The 24,297-nt window shown below is 39.7% G+C and overlaps 1 protein-coding gene across 3 annotated transcripts in view; it reads left to right on the top strand.

The window, feature by feature from the left end:
* NEK6 (NIMA related kinase 6) overlaps nucleotides 1–24,297 on the top strand; it is an 84,248-nt gene that overhangs the window by 34,581 nt on the left and 25,370 nt on the right. For 2 of the 3 annotated variants that reach the window (XM_055721362.1, XM_055721361.1), the window contains exons 2-5: nucleotides 5,813–5,937; nucleotides 14,915–15,055; nucleotides 16,393–16,455; nucleotides 21,910–22,020. In XM_055721362.1, the coding sequence (XP_055577337.1) occupies nucleotides 5,845–5,937; nucleotides 14,915–15,055; nucleotides 16,393–16,455; nucleotides 21,910–22,020 (408 nt within the window). In that variant the 5' untranslated portion in view covers nucleotides 5,813–5,844. The remainder of the gene's footprint in view (nucleotides 1–5,812; nucleotides 5,938–14,914; nucleotides 15,056–16,392; nucleotides 16,456–21,909; nucleotides 22,021–24,297) is intronic. The other variant, XM_055721360.1, reaches the window with a different exon arrangement.

The following is a 24,297-nucleotide window of genomic DNA, read 5'->3' as shown; positions in this document are numbered from 1 at the left end:
TTTGCCTAATGTTCAATGATCATGAGCTCCAGTATTTGAAAGTAACCTGAACTGGTGACACTTTTTCTGTTGTAAAGTTATTACATTGGTTGTCAGTCAAACAAAGTAATTTGGAATTTCTCTGGCTGATGAAAATTGACCCCAAATACTAAAACAATTGTGATAACATCCTTAACATGACTTGGCTGCAATATCCTGGAAGTAATGCTGCATCAGGAGAACTCTGGTGAGATCTTCCTTCCTGTGCTGCTTTTACGAGTAGACACAAACATGGTTATCTGCTCTGCCTACTCCTTCCTTTCTCTGGGGCTGGAACCCAGTTGCTGCCATTTGGTTTTTAGTGTGTAGTTCCCAAAGCAGGCAATAGCTTTTCTGGAGGTAGAGGTATATGCTTCAGTTTTGATTAAAATAGGGTGGAAATGTGTCTTCAAAAGCTGGAAAGTTCTGCGAGACATTTTATGAACTGTATGCAGTCCGTCCTTTTTTGTACGTGGATTTTTGAGGCATATGTTATTGGGGGCTTACACGTATGAGACACTTGAGTATTCACAGTAATTCCAGAAAGCTGTTAGGTTGCTCTTGTAATGCCTTTCACAGATGATGATCCTGTTCTTTTATCCACTTTCTGGGAAGATATGTGATGCTTCATGCAATTTAAAAATGTTTTAATGTACTGTCATGGCCAAGACCCAGTCTGAGTCTGTTTGACACTGCAAAGTTTCATAGGAAATTTGGAAGCAGCAATAAAAAAGCCTGTCACTTAAGAAGTAAAAGTGCAGAGCTATAACAATGTAAGGTAAAAATGTGACAATGTTTAAGAGAACTTATTCCAAAACCTCTTGTCTTATTTCCTACTGTTTTCTTTGGCAGTTTAAACAGATTAAAAAACCCTGAAATTATTTGTCTGCAACTGCTTCCCTGTGTTGTTGTTCCCCTGCCCCGCCCCCTTGATAATAAGGAAATGAGACTGAATCTGGAGCGTTATTGTCACTGCCAGGTTTTGTGTTAGTAGCTTTTTTTCTTCCCTATTTGATTTCTTTGAATCCGTATTGTGTTAATGATACTGTTGCTGCTAACAAGTGACATATAAAGTAAATCTGTTGATCTTGATCCAGCTGTTAGTAAAGTTACATCCTAACATACACCGGGATAGTAGATGTGTTTTCTCCCACCTGTCATGCAGGTCAGGGACTGAATTAGATGGAGACACATAACTTTGGTTTAGATACTGTGGTCACTGGTTCTAGATGTTGGTGAATTAAGCATTGCAGTTAAGATTGCTACTTCAAAAATACGATAAAAAAAATAATTCATTGCCTGTTAATATCAATGTTGGTTAATGAGGCATTACATGCTTTAACTAAGTGAAATGTTACGTAGTTTAGGCTTTTGATTGCGGTGTGGTTAACATTCACATGTTGCTGTATGTAGAAACAGCTTCTCTTAGCAGGAGATGGTTCCATCCCAACCTGTATAGCCTGAGTGAGGTGGGAGGTTGTAACTCATTCAGGTAACTTTGAGAAGATCATTCCTTTCCAAACAGATGAAGATACGGCTTTTGGTATGCTACATCTTGTGAAATGCTAATGTTAATTACAAGGAAGGGTTTCACGGTAACTGTTGGATTCCATGAGATAACTTAATGCACAGATTGTGTAGCCTGGATGGAGTGGTGGGGTAAGGGGTAGCTGAACACATTTAAACGTTTCTTACGTGTTTATGGTTTTCTTCAGTAGTCCAAAATAACTCTGATGTAACATGCTGCAGCTAATATCCAAACTTACTTCAGGACTAGTAAAATGTAGCTCAAAATGTGGTTACTTCCTCAGGAGAACACAAGTATCTGGCACGGGGGTGGAAGTCACTGGCTTTAAGCTGTTGTATCGGACACTGTCATGTTCTCTGCTCAACACTTTCATGTTTAAAAATATAATTGCAATATTGGTTCTGCAGTTAGACTTTTTAGAGAGAGTCTCAAAAACCCTGTAGAATTTTTAGAATTACAGTTCAGTGCAAATGTATACCTGTTTTGACATAGCAAAGTGCCCTTATGTTGTTGGCTGCTATTTGAAGACCCTCCATGAAGCCTGTTCCTGGGGATCCCCCTTGCAGTCTACCTATAACATGTGCTTGCCAATAGCCCAGAATAGCCCAGCTGACAGCTTCGAGCAGGACACGCTGTCCTGTAGGTGTCAGCGGGCTTGGAGCTGGTGTCATGTGAGCTCTGCCGTATCTCTTTTCAAAGCTGGTATTTTGTTCTTCTTCCTTTGCTTCCAGCTGTAGCGCTTTAAACAGCAACCAAACCCAAATACTCTGCCTAATACATTCCCATACAGCTCATGGCAGCTAAGCTGCTGAGCTGTTGATTGCCCTCCCATTGCCTAATCCTCACGGTAAGTAATTGTACCTTGAGTTTCCTTGCGGCGGCTGGAAAGTTATGGTTCTCTTAGGAATGTTCCAGACTTATGTGTGATCAGATGACTGGGGTTGTCGTCTTCAGAGAACCCTTTTCTCTTTTCGAGCTTCAGTCCTTTTCGAAGGCAGGATGCAGTAGATACGATGTTTGATCAGTGATAGACTGCAGATATTTCGCATGACGCTGCCTGGACATGCCTTTTATCTCAAGGCTGTAAATGTGAAATTTCTGAATTCCTTTTGGAGATAAGTGGTGGAAGCAAGGCTGTCAGTCGCCTGCAGTCTGTAGCAGTGTTTTCTCTGTGCTTGTGGACTTAGAAGAGAAAGAACATGTGTTACATTCTCCCTTCAAGTAAGCAGCCTTTCTTCAAATCATGAATAATAAAATACTTAAGATAGTTCTGCCAGAGTAACATAAATTAGCAATTTCATAGGGCAGCTTAATTAAGAGACATTTTTATTTTTCAAGTGTTCACCTGGTTACTAATAAACCGACAGATGCCTGATGCTGAAGGAATCTTAAAATCAAACTTCTTCATATTAATAGTGATTATCCTTTTCCCACTGGAGTTTTGTAGTACTGACTTAGGAAAACGTTTTATTGAGAGCAACCCATGTGTTGGCCTGTCTATATGCGTCAGGTACTCCAGCCCTCACAACTCTTCTGTAGTGAGTGTCTGTTACAGAGTGGAAGTTCATTTGCTTAAGGAGTGAAAAGAGCCTTTTCCCTGCTCACCCCCTGATACTGTGTGTGCACGTGTTGCAGTGGCTGGTGGTGGGACGGATCTGCCGGAGCTAAAGGCTTGTTTTACTGACAACTGCTAAAAGAACTGAGCATGACTTGCTGCAGAAATTCTTCTGCATCATATTTTCTCCCCCACTCCCTCAAATATTTAAAATATCTCTGTATTTTAAATTAAGTTAGTCATTGCCCAAGTGCCAGGCATGCACTATTAATACAGTAATGAGGTCAGGTTGTGTTATTTCACTGAGTGAGTACTTGCCAAAACGCTTCAAGCAAGTTTCTGCAAATGCTTGTGTTGGCCACTAAATCTTCCCTTGTCACCCTTGGGCTTCTTGTCGCTGCTAAGGACAGCAACAATGCGACTCTGAATTACGCACTGCCTAGCGTGTGTGGATAATGAATAACTAGCTATGAATAACATTCTTAAATAAGCCCAAAAAACCTGCATACAGCCCTTTGTGGAGAAGGGATGTTAGTGCATTTATTGTGCGTGTTCTGTGTATGCTGTGAATGTTTTTTGAGGACTGGCCTTGCTCGGGGCTAGAGCCTGACCCCTGACGTGACATGGGGCAAGGAGCACTGTGATCTCCTCTGAGATGTCCCCTAAATAGCTTATAAAACTAGCAGGATTCATTCCAGAGTCAGGATGGCGACGGTAATAGTTCAAATATGGTTTTTGTTTCCTAGAAGGGCTAGAAAATATGTATACGTTTAGTCTCTTACACTTCTGCAAACAGATGTGTCTGGAAGGCTTTCAGCCAAAAGCCCAAAACTGCCCTGTTAATGTTTACTACTGCAGTCCTGAAATCCACGCAGGGCTCTGTGTCGGGGGAGGGTTAGTTAATCTGGGATCACAGTGGTGTTCCAGCACTGGGAATGTCTTGGCTGCCTGATGGGCAGCTCTTTATACCACCTGCCCTTCACGGCACCATTTTTGAAGGTGAGCAGGCTATCTTTTCAGATTACTGTGTTGTGTTGGCCTGGAAACGGCAGCATCTGAGCCCACCCTCTACAGGAAGGGACTTTGCGAGGTGGAAAGTGTGGAAACTGCCCGGGGTGGTCTCAGCATCATGGCTGGTGTCCTTGGGCAGGGGTCAGCCTGATGCTGGGCACGGCGGTTACACACACACTCGGAGGAACGTGGTGTTTCTGCACCGTGGCGATGAGCAGTTGTACTGCTGTGTGTTGGACCTGGATGGCGTTTTCAAATGTCCAGCAGCCTATTTAAATGATGACGAGTCTGGTACATCCAGTTTGGGAAATAAGTTCCTTTGCATCTTTCAAACATTGTAGGAATTTGACTTTTCAATTTTTTCCTTTCTTTTTCTCTTTGTTTTAAATTCTGAAAAATGGAGACTGACTACTACACTTCCCATTCCTTCTACTTGGTTTGTGTTATGGTTAATTATAACCCCTTTTTTGAGCCCTCTCAACCAAGTACCTTGTGTCCCTTCCTTCCTTCCTGTTACCTGCAAACTTTTGTTTGGTTTTATAATACTGCTCAAAATAAAACTAATCTCATGATACTGTGAAATAATTTGATTCAAGGTAGATGCAAGATGTGATGTGTAGAAGTTTTATGTTGCAGCATAAATGAGAGTTAAATTTTGTTTGGTGCTGTGTCTCAGACCTTCACCTTGCACTTAAAAAGGAGGGGAGGCTGAATTGGTCTCTGTAGGGTGAAGGGTAATTTTAGAATGAAAATGAAGAATCATTGCAGACGGTGATGGTGAATTTCTTTTTAGGTCCTTACAGTTAAGTTCTTTATCTGATAACTCTTGCTGGATTCTCTTCTCCAACACCGCATCTGCTTAATTTCTGTAATTTTTGTAGGAAATTCTGCTGGACAGCTGTGCCCAGTAATTGCTGCAGGTGAAACTGGAACAAATTAATTCACGGAATTTTCCCTTGCTTGTTTGTTCCTACAATAATACTTTGATCTTGTTGAATCTAATATGGTTTCTAGCTGCTGATTCGTGTGTCTTGCCAACCTGCATGAGAACTTTTAATTTGGGGTTAGGGAAGAAGGAATGTGGGTAAAGTTACACTTTTAGGTTGTCTCTGGCCAAATAAGGCTACAACTGTCTGGTGGGACTTGTTGCCATTTTTTGTTTTACAAAGGGAAACGTGCTAACTTTTCTTGAATTGTCTGCTACGTGTCTGATGCCATAGGGGATCGTCTAGGTTCAGTAGTCCTAGGGGAGGTAACGCTAGCTGCTGTTACAGTTGACAAAAGCACTGTCTGTTGTGGGTAACGTACTACTGACCAAATAAACCCATTTTCTGCTGTTTTGCTTAATAGGAAATGATACCGGTAATATTTGTGATACTGTTTTTTTTGTTCTGTAATTTGGGGAGCGTGAGGGTAGCTGTGACCTGTTGCTGCCCCTTTCAGCGCGCAGGTGGCAGCAGGGTCTCTGTGCTGGTCTGTCAGGGGCTGGCTGAGCTCTGGAGCTGGTGGCAGATAAGGGGTTTCTCCCCTCGAGAATTGTATGGAGGAGTCAATCTGAGGGAAGGAAGGGGAGGAATCGGTTCCTGCTGTCTTCATGTGTGACGACCACGTGTAGGCACATACCTGGAAACAGTTTCTTGCTTTCAGTGCTGGATGGACAGTGATGAGACTTCTCTCTCCCCTCTTTCTTTTAACTCCAGCAGAACTGTGAGGCAGAGTTTGGTATGATACCATGGAAGGGCAGCATAACCATCCGCATCATCTAGGGGACCAGAACAACCCTCTTTGCAAGCTGCCAGGGCAGGAATACCAGCATGATCCTCAGGTAAGTGCATGTGTCTCTTTAATCTCTCTCCTTCTGGGTTCTCTTCCCTTCCTTTTATAAAGGTCTATAGATTTCTTAGCGTTTAGCCTTTTTTCTTCTTTTCTTTTTTTCTCCTCTGTTTATAGTGCAGTTACAGCAGTTTTAGGGTATATCCAGTTTGGGATTCTGCCAGCCAGCCAGTTTCCTGAATCCAGTTTTTTTGATAATAATAAGAGAAAAAGGAAATAGTTTGAATTTTGCTTAAAGCAAGTATTTTTCAGTCATCTTATAAAAACATGTACTGTGTTGGCTTTCTCTTCTCTTTGATCCTTTGAAGAAAAGGCCAAAGAAAAGCAGTTGACTGTGTAAGTGAATAAATGTATTTTATCTCCTTTTATGGTTTAATAATAAAAGCTGATGAGGTAATTACCAAATAAAAGAAAAAGTTCATCCTACATGGAACTGTAGGCTATCTGACTTCATTTCCTGTGGGTCTCTGGAATCTCTCCTGCAATCTGTTTTGTCTGTACTACTATCAAGTTTCACTATAGTGGCTCATGTATCGCTCTGTTCCCTGCCTTTCTGCAGAAGTGGGCCAAAGCTGGGGTTAGACCTGCACTCTGTGTGGTGTCAGTCCCTTCGCTGTAATCATGAGATCTGTATTTTGTGAATTCTGGCTGCTTGCCTTTTTTAGGCTGTCTGTTATCAGAGCTATCAAGTTTTACCTATATGTATTTTAAGGAGTAAACAAAAAGCATCATGGAAGAGCTGTCAGAAAGAAAGACTTTTGCAACTGTGGTGTAACGTTACCTTGGGGAGGGGTCTGTGGGTCTTAATTTGTCATTCTGAACGAGCAGTGCAGTGGTGATCCAGGTTCCTCAAACAAGGAGCAGTGGTTAGGAAAGCTGTATCAAACACAAGATGATAGGATTTGCAAAAGTGGGAGGTTGCTTCCACGGAGTACAGCAATGAATGTATCTTATGCTGCACTGCTGGGAAAGTAACGTTGTATGGAGCAAAGCCCCCCTCTCCTAATGCAGCAATTTGTCATATTAAGTCACTTAATAATAATTGAATCCCCTTGATTAATCTCCTAGAATTAGCCAGTTGCATTTTGAGCAATTAGGGTTAATTACTGCCTCATTTGGCAGGATAGAGCCCCTGTAATTATTTCATGAACAAGATTAGGAAGTGTTCCTGTGCAGCAGATACATTCATGGCATCTTGGAGCACATGTTAGAATTTGTAATGACATAGTTAAGAGTAATTAGTAGCTAATAATCTATGTTACGCTGTTAATGCTGATGCTGAGTGGGCTCATTTTGCTGTATGGTCATTGTTCAATGAAACCTCCCCTCAAGTCTGTTAATATCCAGGTGGTGTTAGTGGAGGTCTCTGAGTATATTAACCATTCTGAGAGTGATCTAGTTTGGAATTAGGATTGCAGAAAGACTTCCTTTGTTTTTGCTGTTAAAATAATATTTTTTTTAAAAGCTGGATGATGAAAATATAGTCTACCAGAGAACTGAAAACAACGTGTCTCCTCAGCAAGCTCAATTTAGAAATTAACAAAAATTGTACTATTTAGAGGGCAGGCTACCTTACACTGATGGCTTGATATGATTCCTTATTACATATTTCTGATTTTCCATTTTGCAGGAACATAACTGTATTTAATTTTTATTATTCTGGTACCTATTACCTGGAAGAATCCAAAATTACATTATTTCTTTCTTCTGAAGATACAAGTAATGCAGACATGCTATATAGTAGCTTTTGGAAGATAGAGAAGTTTGAGAAGGAAAAATTGACCAAACTTAAAAGAAATGTTGTGAATGGCAGGGTTAAAAGCTTAAGCAGAAAAACCAGAACTTGAGCTTTTAGAGCCTTGGATGAGGAGGGGGTTTTGTATGGAATGGCACTCTCTCCCTTCCAGCCCTTTCATTCAAAACTAGTGTCACCTCCAAAAAGACCAGAGCGACAGTGTGCTCCTCTAGCAGAAACTTCTCATGTAATTATATTGTTGTGTTAAAGCTTCTTCCCCCACCCCTTCATTCTGATAGAGGTGTTATTTCTGCTTTATAACTAGTTAGTATAGACCTGTGGGTAAGGTATCAGACTAAGTGAATAAATAAATATAAAAAAGGCTCAATAAAATCAGTTTTAGCTTCTGACTGCCTTACCTGCCTAGAATTACCCTGAAGGAGTTCATCAGCAGGAGGGAAAACATTGCCTAGTAATGTTCTGAAGTGAAAGTGTCAATTATTTAAGTCTCCAGATTACTTAGTGTTTATAGCAGTAAGCAGTAAAAGTTATTTAAGAGTAGATCAGTGGTATAAAAATATGGAGCTATAATTTTTGACTTAGTTTTCATACTAAATAAACACAATAACTCACTTTTAAACAACTCTTTTATATACTCGCAGAGCTGTTCATGGTAGTTTCATTTTGGTCTGCAAATTGAAGATGGATTTGAACTGGTTGTCTAGCAACAAAGACTCTTCAATTTATTGTTTCTGAAATGCTTAGAGTATTTCTATGTTAATACTAATTTGTGAATATCACCTTGGTCTACTATTTTCAAGCTGGTATTTCTCTCCTTGTTGTAAGCTAGTACAAATATCTGCTGATAGGGATGTTAATACTTAGAGATTCAAGCCAAGTTCTTTAGCAAACTTGAAATTCTAGGTGACAGGTCAGGTTAAGTATATTTTATGATGACTGTAAAGTCTAGTTTTGAAGCTGCAAATTGAAAAACTGGATGTATTCTTCAATAATTACTTGACTACCTGTTTGAAGGATAATCCATATTTTAAAAGTGTCCTCATCTCTGTAAGCTTAGAAGTTCTTCTTTTTAATCAATCTGTTCTAATGTGTTCTCATAAATTCACCTGGAATTTCAAACTCAAAGTATGCAAAATTCTTTTTAGGTAGGCATTATTGAATGGAGATGGGGTATAATTTTGTATGTCATAAAGATGTTTGAAACACTGATGTTGATAGTAAATCATTACTCATAATGTATATGTGTTCAACTGGAGGGGCTGAAGCTTCCCCATCTACTATCACAGATGTCTTTTAACGGTGAAATTAGTTTACGGTAAATGTCATTCAGATGAAGTATGCACTTTAGAAGCAAGGAAACCATTCCTTTAAAATTAATGATGCATTGCAAATATCAGAAAAAGCCTTATATGCAGCATAAAGATAATTAAAATTCAGGTCAGAAGTGTATGACTTAGTCGGGCTAAATTTTTTAATGAGATTTCAGAAAATTAATTGGGCGAGTATGTTTTTACTCTTCTAAAGAATATTTCATTTCATGGCTCTACAGGAAAGATGCTTTTATTGGCATCTAAAGATTGTAGTGTCTGACTTTTTAACTGTTGGTTAACCAATCTTTAACAATTTTTAGGTTGATTACAAGTAATCTAAATACCTTGTGACCTTGTAGCTGTTTGTGCAGACTGATGACTAGTGCCAGTTTTCCACATGCTAATCAGACAGCAGTAAAACAACTGACTTTATTATCAATTAACATTAGCACTCTGGGTTTATATATTGTGCAATTAGCAGTGAACATTCCCCTTTTTTCAGCTCATTCAGGCTTATTCTTTTCTGTGCCTCTGGGAGAAGCAGCCGCACAGGCATTCCTCTGCAGCATGTTAGTATTTTACCAGTATTTTTGTCGCCAGTCTGCCAGTACTTCCCTCTGCTTGAAACATCAGGTTAGAGGCTGCAGGAAAGGCTGCTTGGACAGTTTTCTCAGGACAGTTCAGGGTTTCCCCAGCTCTTAAATAATTTATTGGCCAAACATTAATTAGTCTGGAGATTGAAAGTCTTTCTACAGAACAGGTTTTTTTCCTTATTCTTCTTTATCCCAAAATACAAATTCTGAGCTGTACAACTACTCATTTAAAAAAGAAGTACAAAAAGCATGTTCAGTTACGTAGCTGTCCTGTCTACACATGCTTATAGCAGTGTGTGAAGGATTTTGTATCAAATCTCCAGTTGTAAGTTTTGACATGTTTGTGTTCTTGCATGTTCAGTGGCCTGTGGTCAGGCGACGGTGGTAGCACTATAACAGACAACCCCAAAATCTGGAAGCATAAGTAGAAACTAGGTCCTGTCACCAAGGAGCAAGTATATAGCAAGAAACTTTCCTAACAGTCATCTTCTGTCTTTGCCTGCGTTGCTTTATAATCTGGTTTATAGTGACACCTATTAATCTTTAATTGCAGTTTCTTACTCTTTCAGCATATCTGTTCAGTGTGTACAAGGTAATATGAAGTTTTTATTTCATTGGGATTTTTCAGTATCGCAAAACCCTACAAATTCTATTTTGCAGTAAATCTCATAATGCCTCAAAATTTAAGGCTGAAAGTTCTGGCAAACTTCTCCCTTCAGTATTGTGACGAGGGCTGTCATTGCATGCTTCTGCCAGCTTTGCAATTTCTGCTCTCGCATCAGTGACTACATCTGAAAGAGGACATGTATGCCAGAGATGTTGTCCAGAATGGCTTGTTCTTGGAATAATCTCTGTATTTCATCTTTAAAATGAATAGCCTCTTTATTCAAATAAGAAATTAATTGATTTTTGTCTTTGGCGCTTTTTTTTTAATGGAGTAGTAGAAGAATGAGACTTCATTGTGTGGATAAAGAGAACAGCTTTTGTCTCAAAACTAGTTCTTCCCAGCCTCCCCTTCCTACAGCTGTCCTGGGAACAGAAATGTGCGGACAGCCCAATTGTCGTAGTATCTTCAGACATCCAGTGGTTGGAGGGGTTTTTATTTGCTTGGGTTGCCCCCTCCCCCCCTTTTTAAAAAAATTTTCTTTTTTTCATTCTAGCTCAAATCACTGACTTGCAACCTGTTTTTCAGGGTTACTGGCTTGGTTTTACTGTGTTCATGTAGACCTGAACCCTTCACTGCACCTGAATCTGTCCTGAAAATGGGAAAATCTGTTTTTGATGAACAGGTTTGAAGATGATGGCAGGATGTAATTTTACACACGTTTCATACCTGTATATGAAGACTGTTGAGGTTTGCAGAAATAAAGATCATGGTTTATTTGAATGGAGAAGTATTGGTTCTTTGACAGCTTTGTGAAAAATTGTAGTGGTTAAACATGGAAGGACTTGAAAAAAATTGAGTTTCCCGTGTCAGAAGTCATGAAATAAGTTAAATGTATGCAAGGCCAGGCTATAGGGATGGTATTCTGAGAAGGTAGGTATTTCTTAGGTATTCTAAATGTGTCCTTGTAACAGTATTTAGAAGAGTGACCTGCTTACATTTCAGTACAGTAAAGCATAAGAGGGTTAATTTTAAACAGAGAAGTATGGGAAGATGGACTGCCGTAATCAACAGGGAGCTTGCTATGTTTGGTCTAGCCTGAGCATGCTCTCTGGTTTATACCATAATCAAACATCTTCTAGCCTGTATGAAAGCTCCATTACTTTAATTAGGTCTGATAGGTTGTGATAGCAAATGCAAATCTAGGTCATTGCATATGTAAATGTGCAGCTGTAGTCCTGGAGGATGCCAGAACATATCAGCTAAGGTGTCCAGTCATCACCCAGCATTACCTCCAGCATGGCAAGCAGACTTTATGTGCTAACCATGTGAAAGTGGTTAGGACACACACATACACCCTGTCACTTGCCTAACATTTATTTATATTTTCAAGTTAAGTTGCTAGATACTTCTTGGCACATGCTTAAAATATTAATTTACACTTAAACACTTTTGGTTTAAACGCAGAGTTTAATGATTTATGAAGGGCAAACGGATACCATCCCTGATTTCAGCAAGGATTTCTTCTTTAAAAAGAAAGTTTTGTGGTAGTGGCTTCATAAAATCTCACTGAAACTGCTAGCTCTATTGTGAATGTTAATGCCCAGGTAGAAAAGCTTTTTGCTCAAACTTTCTTGCTAGAGAAGAGCATGGCTCAGGAGGCACACGTTCACAATGAAGGAAATGCTTTCATTCCTTTCTATTTTTTAATTAGGAAAAAGTGTTCTGTAATTTTATATACTAACACCTTTGTCTTGGCTGGGTAAAGCGATTTGACCGGACAGCCCGATTTGTTTAGTAACTCATATGTAAAACAGTCAGGAAATGGAGATGTTCCTGGTTAGTTACCAATCAAGTTGAACAAATACTTGTGTTCAGTCTTCTGGTGGTTTTGTCACACAAAAAATGCATGTAAACTAATGTTTCGTTAGCAGTTCCTGGAATGAGATGAATACTCCTGTATTACTTTAATGTATGTTGATTATTGCTGCCTATCAAATCTCTGCAGAGAGAGATTGCAACCAGTTTAAACTGAGGAGGCTGCAGGGGCTGATTACTTTGAGTATTTGCTTGTCTGGTTTCATCCCAGGTTGCCTTACTTTGCTGATAATTTAGTAACTTCCAGTGAAATTGATGTAACTAATAAAGCAGTGTTCTTTTCACATTCTGCTCTTTAGCTGATGACCCGTAGGCTACCTTCTTTCTCATCAGTGGGAGGGTACTCTCATTTTATTGTACGGCAGACACTGCAAAACTTGGAGAAACACATACTGAATCTTCATTTTAAGTTTTACTTTGCTGTGTTACAGCTTGTAAATGCGGTACAGCTTCAAGCATGGCACAGGTACTGCGAGTACCCTCCCGCTGCTTGCCCCGGCAGGCTTTGGTTGCAGGGAGCGGTGGCTGCGCAGTGAGGTGGGTGATGGGGCTCCTTCAGAGCGCAGGGGAAACTAAAGTGCCCTTAACAGGGAAACACTTCCTGAACTGTTCAAAGGAAATACTTGATGAAATTAACTTCCTATTTGCGTGTGACTTGCCTTTATGTATAACTGCAAATTTCAATGCAGCTGCTGTATTTGTGTAGGTTATTGTTCATGAATTAAATTTTTTATTGTCATCTTTAGCGTTGAGAAGTGAAAACCACTTCTCGTAGTATGAGAGTATTCAAATGCTCATGGTGATAGATGGAAAAACTTAGCTGTGGCCTTGGCATTTCAGAAATAATTACTTGAAGTGTCGTTTCATTTGAAAAGGAGTGGGTTTGCTCTTTCAGGGAATTTAAGCTAAGAAAGCTGATGATGTTGATGGCCTGGAGTTAAATTTCCAGTTAGGTGCCTACTTGAATTAGCAGGCATGGGCTGGATGTTAGTGTTGTGGTTTTGTCTCCTCGGGAGTTCATAAGCTCTAAGCTTTTCAGTTCAGCAGCAGTCCTCCCCTCCCAGAACTGTGGAGCACTGTCCTCGGGAAGTGCTTGGCGACTGACACGGGGCAGCGGCGGGGAAGTGCTGGATGAGCCCCAGCAGCAAACAGCATCTCAGTGCCACAGGGACGAGGGGGAAGGTGACAGTGAGGAGAGCTGATAGTCTTTTCACTGTCTGGTTTGTGACTTACAGCTGTGTCTCTGTATCATCAGCATTTATAAAACATAATCATTTTTCTTGAGTATGCCTGCAGTAGAGTAGCTTTCGTCATGGGGATTTCTCCTGCGTTTGTTGTGGTAAAGAGGCTTTAAAGGTGTCAGTCTTCAAAATAGCTTGTCCTTGTTGATTGATGCAGTTTGTGGGTCAGAAATTACTATTTAGGGGACTTTATTGGTGAGTTTTCTTAAAAACATTGAATTTTACAACTTTGTTTACGAAACCTCTGCCAAGTAACTGTGATGGTAGTTCAGAGTTGCGTGCGCGCCTTGAAATCTGGAAGCTTTCTCAAATGCCTTGATTGATATTTTTTTTTTGTTTGTTGGATAGTAGTCATTTTTAATTCTGTTGCAAAGAAGTCCAGAGTTACTAACTTGTCAAAATAAATAGACACTGTAAGAGATCCTCATGCTGTCTTGTATGTAGTGCTGGTAAAAGGTGCTGACCTGAAAGCTTTACCTGTGTTTGAAATCTTACTTCCAGCCCCAGCCCTCTGTGTTAGGAAATGACGCCTTCTTCAAACATCCAGCCCTCCTGGTCCGTTCTCCCGGGAGCTGCTGCTGGGATTGCCTGCCGAGGATTCAGCTGTGAATGATGGCTGCATCCCTGGGAAGGCCTCCCCCAGCTTCTGCTGTGTGCTTGCCTTTCTGTGGTTTTTGATGGGAACTCTGAAATGGCTCAAGATGCTGAAGCTTAAAAATATTCTACTTGGCGTGCATGGCAACTTTAAGTCATTAATTTCCATAATTCGTTTTTTAAACATTGGTTAGCATCATGTTAATTACAGAAGAGACCAGAATGGCTCTAGGGAGCAGTTCCTAGTCTGTGGAGTATGTAATCCTCGTTACGCTGTGTCTACCTCCCTGGCTGAGTATTTACCTGGGACCTCAGAAGTAAGCATCAGCACCTCCCAAGTGACACAGGCGGGCAAAGTTGATGAGAGGGTCTGTAACTAGGGAGATCGTAGTTTGGAACCAATTAGCTACTTACACAGAAGGCAAGACTTTATTTCCCGTTTAAAAAACTCATTTAACTTAATTCAGCCTATGTTACTAATATAGTTACTAGGAATTAATGCATTTATGGTCAGAGTTATCTATAGGCTGATCAGCCTAGATTAAGTTTTGGACCATCAGCAATGAGAGCCAGAGGGTGCGTACATCTGGCGATCTTAACTCTGTTCTGTACATTTTTAGTAGCTGTTTATGCTTCAGTTTGGTTAATACTTTTACCCAGTCCTGCCATTACATGTGTGTGCACTTGTGGCTGTATGCTGTGCTTTTATGGTGCGACTGCTCTGGTACAGAATTGTCTGAAGTGGACGAAGAAAAATGAAGGTGGGAAAAGGAAAGCCAGACCGCTCTGTTGTCCATCGTACACCAAATCAACAACAAATTTCTTGTCTATCTTGCTGGGCCATCCTTACTGGGAGGAATTGATTGTCCTGCATGTGATTAGTAATAGAAACCACTAGTTTGTGGTTGTAAACAAGACAGATTGGGAATGCAAATTCATGTTTTTGCATCACTTTTTCTAGTTCATTGATACAATTTCTTTTTACTTGAACAGAGACATTTAACATCGTACCCATATCGCTGCACATTGGCAGATTTTCAGATAGAGAAAAAGATTGGACGAGGACAATTCAGCGAAGTTTACAAAGCAACCTGTCTTCTGGACAGAAAACCTGTGGCATTAAAGAAAGTTCAGGTGAGCGCTGAAGTTCAAAGTCTTACTATTTAGCAAGTAAAATGGGAATGTTTTAAGTTCTACACAGATTACTTTGAGTCGGATACTACCTTCAGTATTCTTTTGTCAGCAATAATAATGCAATAAAATGCTTTATAAATATATTTTGAGAGCACTGGATGGTCTGGTTTGATATTTTTACACTAAAAAACCCCAACACTCTGCTTTCTTATTTAGCTCAGTTTGGGAGTTTTTTTCTTTTTTTTTTTTCTTTATTATTTCAAGATACAGAATAAAAAATAATGCTTCTGAAGGTCTCAAAGCAGTTTTACAAATAACTGATTAGGTCAGGATAGTTTCATGGTGCTCAGTTTACGTCTGGATGCGAGAGGCCAGGTGGCCCCACTGCGCTCCTGCCTGCCCCTGGGCTGTATTCTCTGGGGCTGCTTTGCCTATAGCCTGTGTACCCTATGTGGGACCCCATTGCAGTTTTGAGCAGTCTGTTTGCACTGCGTGGCCTTTACCCCTCGTCATCCTGGAGTGGGTTTATGTTTCTAAATCAGAATTATGTAGTAATGGTGCAACTTCGTATTTATTTTTAAATTTTTGTTTTACTTTTTATAAAGGATTCACTAAATCGTAATTAAATGTGTGTGAAAGAATGAGCTCCTAATGGTCATAGGTATTTAGCTAGGAGACTGCTGTTGTGACAGAGGTGAATCAGGAGAACATGAACACAAAGGGGAAAATGCCTGCGCTTGCTGAGGGAGTTTTAGATGAATTTCTGAAAAACTTTACTGCAAGCAGTATAGTTTTGTAACAATGCTTGAAGTATTGTGCAGCATTCAGAACAGCATTTTGTTTGAGGAAATTTGCCTTTCATCCTTCATCACATCCTTTAAACTCATGTTTCTAGTGCCTTACTCCCTGATTATTACAAAATGAATATTAATGCTCAATATTATTGTTAATTATTACAGAGAAGTCAGTGGGAGCTATTATCTCTGTTTAAAAGAAAAAAGTAAACATTTTATCTTTTATTTACCATGTGAAATTAATAGTAACTAAGATAACTATGTTTTGAAAATCATAACAGCAAATTCATAAAGTAGTATCTTTATTTTTTTTGCTGCTTAGAATATTGCCTACGGGTTCTAAAATTAATTTTACTCTATTCCTGGCCCTTTAGCGGGTTCAAAATAAAGAAAACATTGATCTTTCTTTGATCTGGGGATTGTGTGAATACTCATTATGGCAGAGGATATACAAATTAGGAGAGAAAAGACCAATTTCTTGTTAAAATATAAAAATCTTCTTTTTGTTGTTCATTTTAATCTTCTATGTTTTTGTCTTTGAAGATTTTTGAAATGATGGATGCCAAGGCTAGGCAAGATTGCATTAAAGAAATTGACCTGTTGAAGGTAAGAATTTTTACAATGACTTTTTCCATTTTTTGTTTTGAGAAAAAAATTGTTTTCAGGTTGGCAACAGTCACTTGCCTTTTATAGCAAATAAAGCTTATGTATCAGACAGAATTATCTTAATAGACTGTGCTTTCTTTTGCAAACTGGAATGCCTACATGATGCAAGAATTTTGGCTTAAAACTTAATTTTACTGAGGTTTTTGCCTATAGTCTAAGGAATCTGTTAATCTTTCTGTTGTAAAAAAGCAAGTACTCCTCTTTGAGAGGCATGTAAATTCTGCCCTTTACGTGTTTTGTTTGTCACTTTAAAATAAGCTAATTAATGAACTAGCTAAATGAGAAAAGGGGTGTGTGTGTGTGTGTGTGTGTGTGTATATATATATACACACACACACACATAACACGCATGAAAAATCGTAGTGTAGGTAAAGGCGATGAAACCAAGGAGTACTTTTTAAGTGATGAAACAAACTAGTGCTTTTTTCCATCTCGGTAATTTATTTCAAAATGTTGGTAGGAAATATATATGCATTGCACTTCAAATACGTATTTTGAGTAAATGCAACAGATTGTAGAAGGCTAAAATTTTAGTTCAGCTAGTCAAATTTAATTCTAAAAGTATTAAATAATTCATTTTCTAAATGTGTTTTTAGGTATTTCTATTTAAATTGTCAATTTATATCCATGCAGTTGTAGACAAAGCTTGAGTCTGCTAGACTGCAGCAAAGGCATACAGGATGTTGTGTGAACATGATCCAGTTGCTTAACAGTCATGGAGAAAAATAATGCCAACATTAACATTCAAAGCCAGAATTTGTGATATTTTTGGGTTCTAGGTAGTCTAAACAGTTTTGTCTTGAAGTCTGGTTATGGAAGATATTGTAAACTTGCACTAGATTTATTCAGAGCAGAATGTGCACATTTACTAGAATCAGAGGAAACTGAAAATAAAATACCCATGCTGACAGGAGCCTCCAGAAGCTCAGCGCCTAGCCACCCATGTGGGGTGGCCAGAGGCAACCTCATCTGCTAGAGACAAGTTCTCCAAGAAGCCAGATACCAAACTACGGTTGCTGTGAACACTAATATGATACACTGAGCGGTGTAGGGCTTCCCTATCCACTGCTGAAGTCATTTAAATTACTTACTCTCCCCAGTCTTTATACCATCACCAAAGCTGTCTAGCTGCAGCAGTATTGGAAGCCTGAATTAGCTCCTTTTGAAGACAAAAGCTGTTGTTACCTGTCTCTGAGCCAACGTGTTTAAGTTAAAAGCCTCTGTTTGTCTGGAATTAAGCAGTATCTGTACATGTTCTGAAGTCTTCAGTGGTTGTCTTCTGAGCAGGGTAGCATGTTTGCCATGCTTCCAGCTTCTTGTTGGAGATTGTTTTTTAAATAGTAGCTGGAGCTCTCTGGTGGGATGGAGTTTCCGTTAGACCAGCAAAGTGCAATTCTGCGTTGAAAAATACTGGTTAGTAAAACTGGATTGGTTTGCATGGTATTTTGTAGAAGAATAGAAAACATACCAGTAAATTCATTTAGCTGCGGTGAGGGGAAGAGCAGGCATAGTTGCTGGCAGTCTACAGGAAGGTACTAATATGCTGTTTATTTTGCAAAACATTATTGTGCTGGTAGTTTAATTAATCTTTATTGTTGAATTTCAACAATTCTTGGACAGTTGTGTAGCTCCATCTGAAGATTCTGAAGTTTGAGTACGTTAAAAAGTCAGCTTGAATCCTGTTGTGTTAGACATGCAAAGGGAATATATTAATATTGTGTGTAGTTCACTTCCTTCAAATGACTACTAGCTTTCCACTCAGAGCTAACAAAATACATTGAATGTTATCCAAGATGTGTGTAGCTCAGCTTCTGAGAAGATCAGCAGATAGTAAGTAAAAAGTAATCAAAGTTGAAGTTACCGATTTTGGAGCTGTGTTACGATGCTGTTGTGGTCAGCGTGTTCGCTGACCCCGTGCAGGCGCAGGCTGTTCCTGCAGGCAGCATCACTCAGAGCCTGTCTGTGGGCAGGGAAGGGCTGGTGTGTCTGTCAGCAGCTGGACCACACATCACTCTGTGCCGTAAGACGAGTAACGGATCAGATCAATATATCTGCAACTCATCCTTTGCTAATTAATCACTCTTCACTCTGTGAGAACTGGCTGTTGTCACAGCTTCACAGAAATAACCGAAGATGTGGTTGTGTTGGGACTGTTGTGAAAAGTCACGTTTAAAAGCTTTAGTCACGTTTAAAAGCTTCAGAGCTGCTTCATCAGAGGAGGACACAGCTCCCTTCTTGGGGCTGGGCAGCAGGCATTACTGCTTATGCAGCATGGGGCAGAACAGTCTGTGCCTGGAAGCAGGAGAAAGTTTTTAAAAGTGACAGTTAAGTTCTTGCTGCGGAGTATGCTTGGCCTCTGGTCTGGCTTTTTATGGAATTTCATGGGGTTTCTGGGTCTGTTGTGAGCTTTTCACATTTTGGTTCCTTTAGGAATAGCATGTGTGCAGCTTCAGGAAAGCAGGACAAGTGTGTTTTTCCTAAATGAATGACTATTCTCAATTTTAATTCCAGCATTTTTAGCATCATTGTATTAGAAGATAAAATAAATTTCACTTCCTGAGTTTATCAATTAAGATAGTTGTTCCTATGTCTAGAAAGTATAAAGTGTGCCAAGGACCTGATTCAGCCCAGTATTTTAGAGTCTGGTTAAATCCTGCTCAATCCAGGTAATTTTTTCATCACTCTGTAGATGTGATGTACATGTCTGCCTTGCAGATGTCTAGTGTCTGGCCATGTAATATGGGATATTGATATTTTTAAAAACTTCTTGCTACTTCTAAATTCTGGTGTCTAGTATGAAGTATTTTTAGACTATTACTAAAACAATTTGCTATAAGAGCTTTTCTTTATTTGTTGTTTTTATTTTTAATGTAGACCATTGAGGAGTTTGTGAAGGAGTTGCATAGATTTACTGTAGTCCATCCCTGTCAAAGTACTTTTTCTGTTTTGATCAAAGACTTCTATATCAGGAACAAAGGGGCTATAATTATTCAAAATTTAACAGAAGCGAGATGAAATTTTATGTTCCTTTCAGTGTATTTCTGGCGAAAAGGTTTAGGCAAAGCAGCTCAGTAATACAGCTGTAATCAGCATTTGGGCTGCCAGCACCCACAGCCACTCATTTAGAGGTGGCTTACCCTTCTGCATGCCTCGTGCTGACAGTGCTGCTGTGCATACACATCAGGCATTAACTGCCGTTGGACTTCTAGGATGCATTAAAGAAATAGGAAATGTCATTAACCCAAGATAAAGTGTTTGTAATGTTTTGTGCATTTGAGGATTGGTGAGAATGAATATACAGAAGAAAATTCAGGTGGCTTTTTCCACGCTGCATGAATATACAGTAGTTATTAAAAAAAACCCAACCCAGAGTCAATATATGTACTTAAAATTTTGACGACAGAAAGAGTGGAGAATGGAAGTTTGGCTTATCCATAGTGGTTTACCTAGCTGGCTGGGAAAACAGTGTTCAAGGGTCCGTGAATTAGAGGAAAAAAAATGTGTACTTCTGCATTCACACCTCTGAAAGGTCATGGGCAGTCTGCTGGGTTTTCCAGCAGAGAAGAGAGTCTAGTAAGGCTCTTTCTGGGGCACTCGTCCCTCTGCTTGGTTTCTGCAGAGGGTGGCGTCAGCTTTTGCTGCTGCGAGAGGAGTCCTCGGAGACCGCTTCATCAAAAGAGCTACCACAGAAGCGAGCATGATGGCATGGGTGGTTTGTTTATTTGCTTTTAATTTTATACTTCACTGTAATAGAAGAAACATTCCTCTTTTAGATCTAATGGGTTTCTTCAAATCAATAAAAACCATCAGAAAATGTGTGTACAGTCTCACAAAAAAGGTACTTAATTTTTTTGTATTGGTTAAGCAGTGCTTGGATCTGACTAAGTTGGGCTTTGTTATACAAAATAAACTAAGTAAAGGCTGGGGTCAGGACAGGGAAGATGTTGGTGTAGTAGCTGCCTCAGCAGTGTGTGGTTTTCGTTCCCTGTTGCAGTTGTAGTGTTTTGCTCTTGTATTTTATTGGCACGCGGTGCTGAGGGTTAGGAAAAGGCTTGTTTGACTGCTTGAACTCCTTGATGCCTTTGGGAACTCTGGGGAGAGTTCCCAGCAGAGCATCCTAAGGAGGACAGAAAACATCCCCTAAATCCTAGGCTCTCCTGTATCCACAAGAGCAGTACCCAGGCATTGTCTCTGTCACGATGGTGCACGTGGTGATGGGGGGGAACGGCACCCCAGTGTGCATTAAGGGCCAAGGGCTGTTCTCAGCGGTTTGGTGCTTTTTTTTCACTCAAAGTTCATCTTCAGTCAGGGTACCTGAGAGCAGACATTTAAAAGAAATTTCTATAGAAATGGTGGGCTGTGACTTTTATTTATTTATTTAAGGCTTGGGCTTGTGGGAATGTTCTTCTCCTGATGCCTGCACATGGATCCCATTAACGCTAATGTGTGCTAGTGTCGAGGCATTGCAAAGAAGAATCTATCCCCTAATGTGCATGCAGAGAGGAGTGATTAGCGTGATGGATCATAACAGTGTTTCTTTTGGCTTTGTAACCCCTGGAATAGACAAGTTGAGTCACAGCTGTTTAGTAGATGAAATGCTCACTTTAGTAGTTTCTAAATTTACTGCATTTGTAAGAGCACAAGAGAAAGATAATCTAAAGCAAAATGAGCAAAGAGATCTCTAGATAGTACATTATCTTCTAAGCAATTACAGTTTTCCACGTTAAGAAATTCAGACATAAAATATTAAAACAAATTTTAATTTCTTGAGCCTGTTTCTTAATTTAGTCCCATGAGTAAAATGTAACAATCTGAGAAGATGCCATTTTTTAAGAAATGTAGGAGAAAAAAGAAAATTACAATAGCAGTTGTGAATATAGGAAGCTATACCTGAAATGAAAAGAAGTAATCACTGAAGAGGCAAGCATAAATAATTAGAAGAATAAACTGACATATGTAATTTGTGCATTGTTTTCTTCCATCAGAGTTTTAATTTAATTCTGTTCTAAGGAGCAAAGAGACGTCAAGGTGTACCGTAATCAACAGTTGGGGGGGGTCTGTTTATATTTAAGGGGTGGGTGGGGATCAGTTACTGCTTAACAAAGCTTCTTTCGGGACATTGATTTTAAATATTTTGTGAGCTTACATTGGAAAAGGTTGTTTCACGCTATTTTAGGCTATATTGCTCTTTACTCAAGACACTTTATTATGCTGTACTTGCAATACATTGTATTTCTTACAGGATATTTGTCTACAGTAACTCAGAGCACAGTTTCTAGTTGCACCTATTGTGAACTGTTTTGCATAATGATTACAAAAGCAGTACATGTATTGTATCTTGGAGTTGTTACTACAGCGTTCTAAGTTTCTTTCTTGCGTTCCCTCTATCTGCAGCAACTGAACCACCCCAATATAATTAAGTATTTGGATTCTTTTATTGAAGACAATGAACTTAACATTGTCCTGGAACTTGCTGACGCTGGTGATCTCTCTCAGATGATTAAGGTAAGGACATGTTGATTCTGGAGGTGCTACAAACTTCCACGGTTAAGCAGACACGTGGCAGTGGGGGTAAGCACATCTGTGCTGGAAGCACTTTTATTTTCTGTTTGCAATTTTGCACACCCACAGGGTGCTTCCAGAGCCTAAACTGAAGTGCCTGGTGGCGTTTGACATGCACCAAGCTATGCTGCTTGCTTCTGGTCACTGCTTCTGGAGGGAGCAAGCCTCTATATTATTTGGTGGGATGTATGTGTTATTTGCAAGGTTGATTTATCCAGTCTGTGATTGATGGGGACATTTAATTATTGTTAGATTTGCTATTCACATAGCCTGTCTGCCACTCTGAAGACATTCAAGAAAGTGTATTGACTTTCTTTGCAGTGGGGATTTGGGTTTGAGAAAATGTTTCAAGTACTTGTTCTTCTTTTATGTTGCTCTTAGGAATACTTGTATTGCTGCAAACCAGCTTTAGTTAAGCTGTTACCACCTGCTTTTATATTTTCTTTGACATGTTAATCTTTAGACATACATCCCTTGTGAGAACAGATGTGTTATATCATGTTTGTTAGCACTCTCAACCTTCTCTCCGTGTTTTACCTGTTTTTTTGCCATCATTATTCTGTAATTATCATAAATGAATGTTTGGAAAGTTCTCCTCCTCCTTGTTGTCACAGTTAAAATATCTTATTAACAGATTTGTTTTCTTTGCCAGCAGAGCTGTGAGGCACTAGGCCAAAGGCTGTCAAACAAGTTATCCATTTAGTCCATAGTCAACAGCTAAATTTACAGTATCCATGAGAATCTGCTCCATCTCGCAGGAGAGTCCCCCTGGGCGAGCGAGCTGGGAACAGGCAGTTGGCAGAGCCATTCCTGGGGAGAGCCCCAAAATTCCAGATACAGCTGCTCAGTAGCAGGAGCCACCGCCTGCTGCCGCGGCCATTGGGGTCCTGGGCGGCCATCGGAGTCCTGGGCGGGCTCACTTGGCCTTGTGGAGACAGAGCTTGTCCTGCCTGGGGAGAGCTCTTGTGTATTTTTGTCTTTTGGTGTTTTCTTGTGGCTTCTTGTATGTTTTACCCTTTTCCCAACAGATCCTGGGAAACTTGCAGTTTATCTCAGGCTTTTTGTAGTTGTGGTTAAAGATGGAAAGAAAGCGAGAGCTGTGAGAGCAGGAGTTAGAGCTGTGATCGTCCTGGGGTGTGCAAGTGTTTTGCTTGATTTTTAAATCTTAACTTATAAAAAGCTTTACCTACATAATTGTGAGATACCATCACATAAAATATTTGCATTTATTTCACTTACAGTTTTTAGTTTAAAACATTCTCTACTGATAAATATGTTCATTTATCTACCAAGATTGGTTATTTAATTTTTTAAAATTACTTTTTGTGTCATTTTATAAATAGGAGTTACTTTTTTCCAAAACATTATTTATAGATTCTTAGTTTGATAACTTGAACAGCACTGCAACTTGTGTTCTTTCTGCCAGCGCTCCCCAGCCTGGTCTGTTTTCCCACATGTTTATTGCAGGCATAAAGAAGATGCACTAGGTTTTTTCAAGGTCATATAAATGATGATTTCCTATTGGTACAAATCTTGGAATTCCTTATTTATTTACCGGGGGGGGGGGGGGGGGGGGGGGCGGGGACAGGACGGACAGACGCCTAAAACCAAGAGGTAACAAAAGTCTCGTCCTAAATATAGCTTTAATTGTGGAAGGGGAATTTGCCTGCCTGCCCCCACCCCCACCCCTTGGGAATTTAAGCTTACGTGAGGATTTTCAGTTTCCAGGAGGTGGTAGGAACAGCAGTAACAACACTCTGAAGGTGCGAGAGTGATAAAAACAGGGACTGTCTTTGTCACGCCCCTGGTGCCTGCATTATTTATGAGGTATTGTAAAGCTGATGTAAGGGAGTGCTGCAGGATAACCCACTGGAGAGTTGGGACTTTCTTGTAAATGTCAGGCGAATCTGATTGGACATGACATTTAGAAATTTATCACTTGTGGCCTTGCATGTCCACTCTTAAATACTTCAATGAGAATTAAAGAATTTTATTGTGTATATAACACTTTATCCCTCACCCTCTGTAATTTCTCTGAGCTCTCTATCAAGTTTTGGTTTGAAACTGTTGCAATCTGTCAGATTTGCTGCCTGGGGAATTGCAGGGTTGTGCCCCTTCACAGCTGATCTGCAAAAGAAGATTTGCCATTACTTGAGTCAAACACGAACCAGTAACAGCACTTCACATAAAATATAAAATGTGACAATGGACATCAGATGT

This window comes from Falco cherrug, chromosome 9, assembly GCF_023634085.1.
Source record: "Falco cherrug isolate bFalChe1 chromosome 9, bFalChe1.pri, whole genome shotgun sequence".
NCBI lineage: Eukaryota > Metazoa > Chordata > Aves > Falconiformes > Falconidae > Falco > Falco cherrug.
The sequence above is the reverse complement of the archived record's forward strand: the minus strand, read 5'-3'. Positions and strand labels throughout refer to the sequence as shown.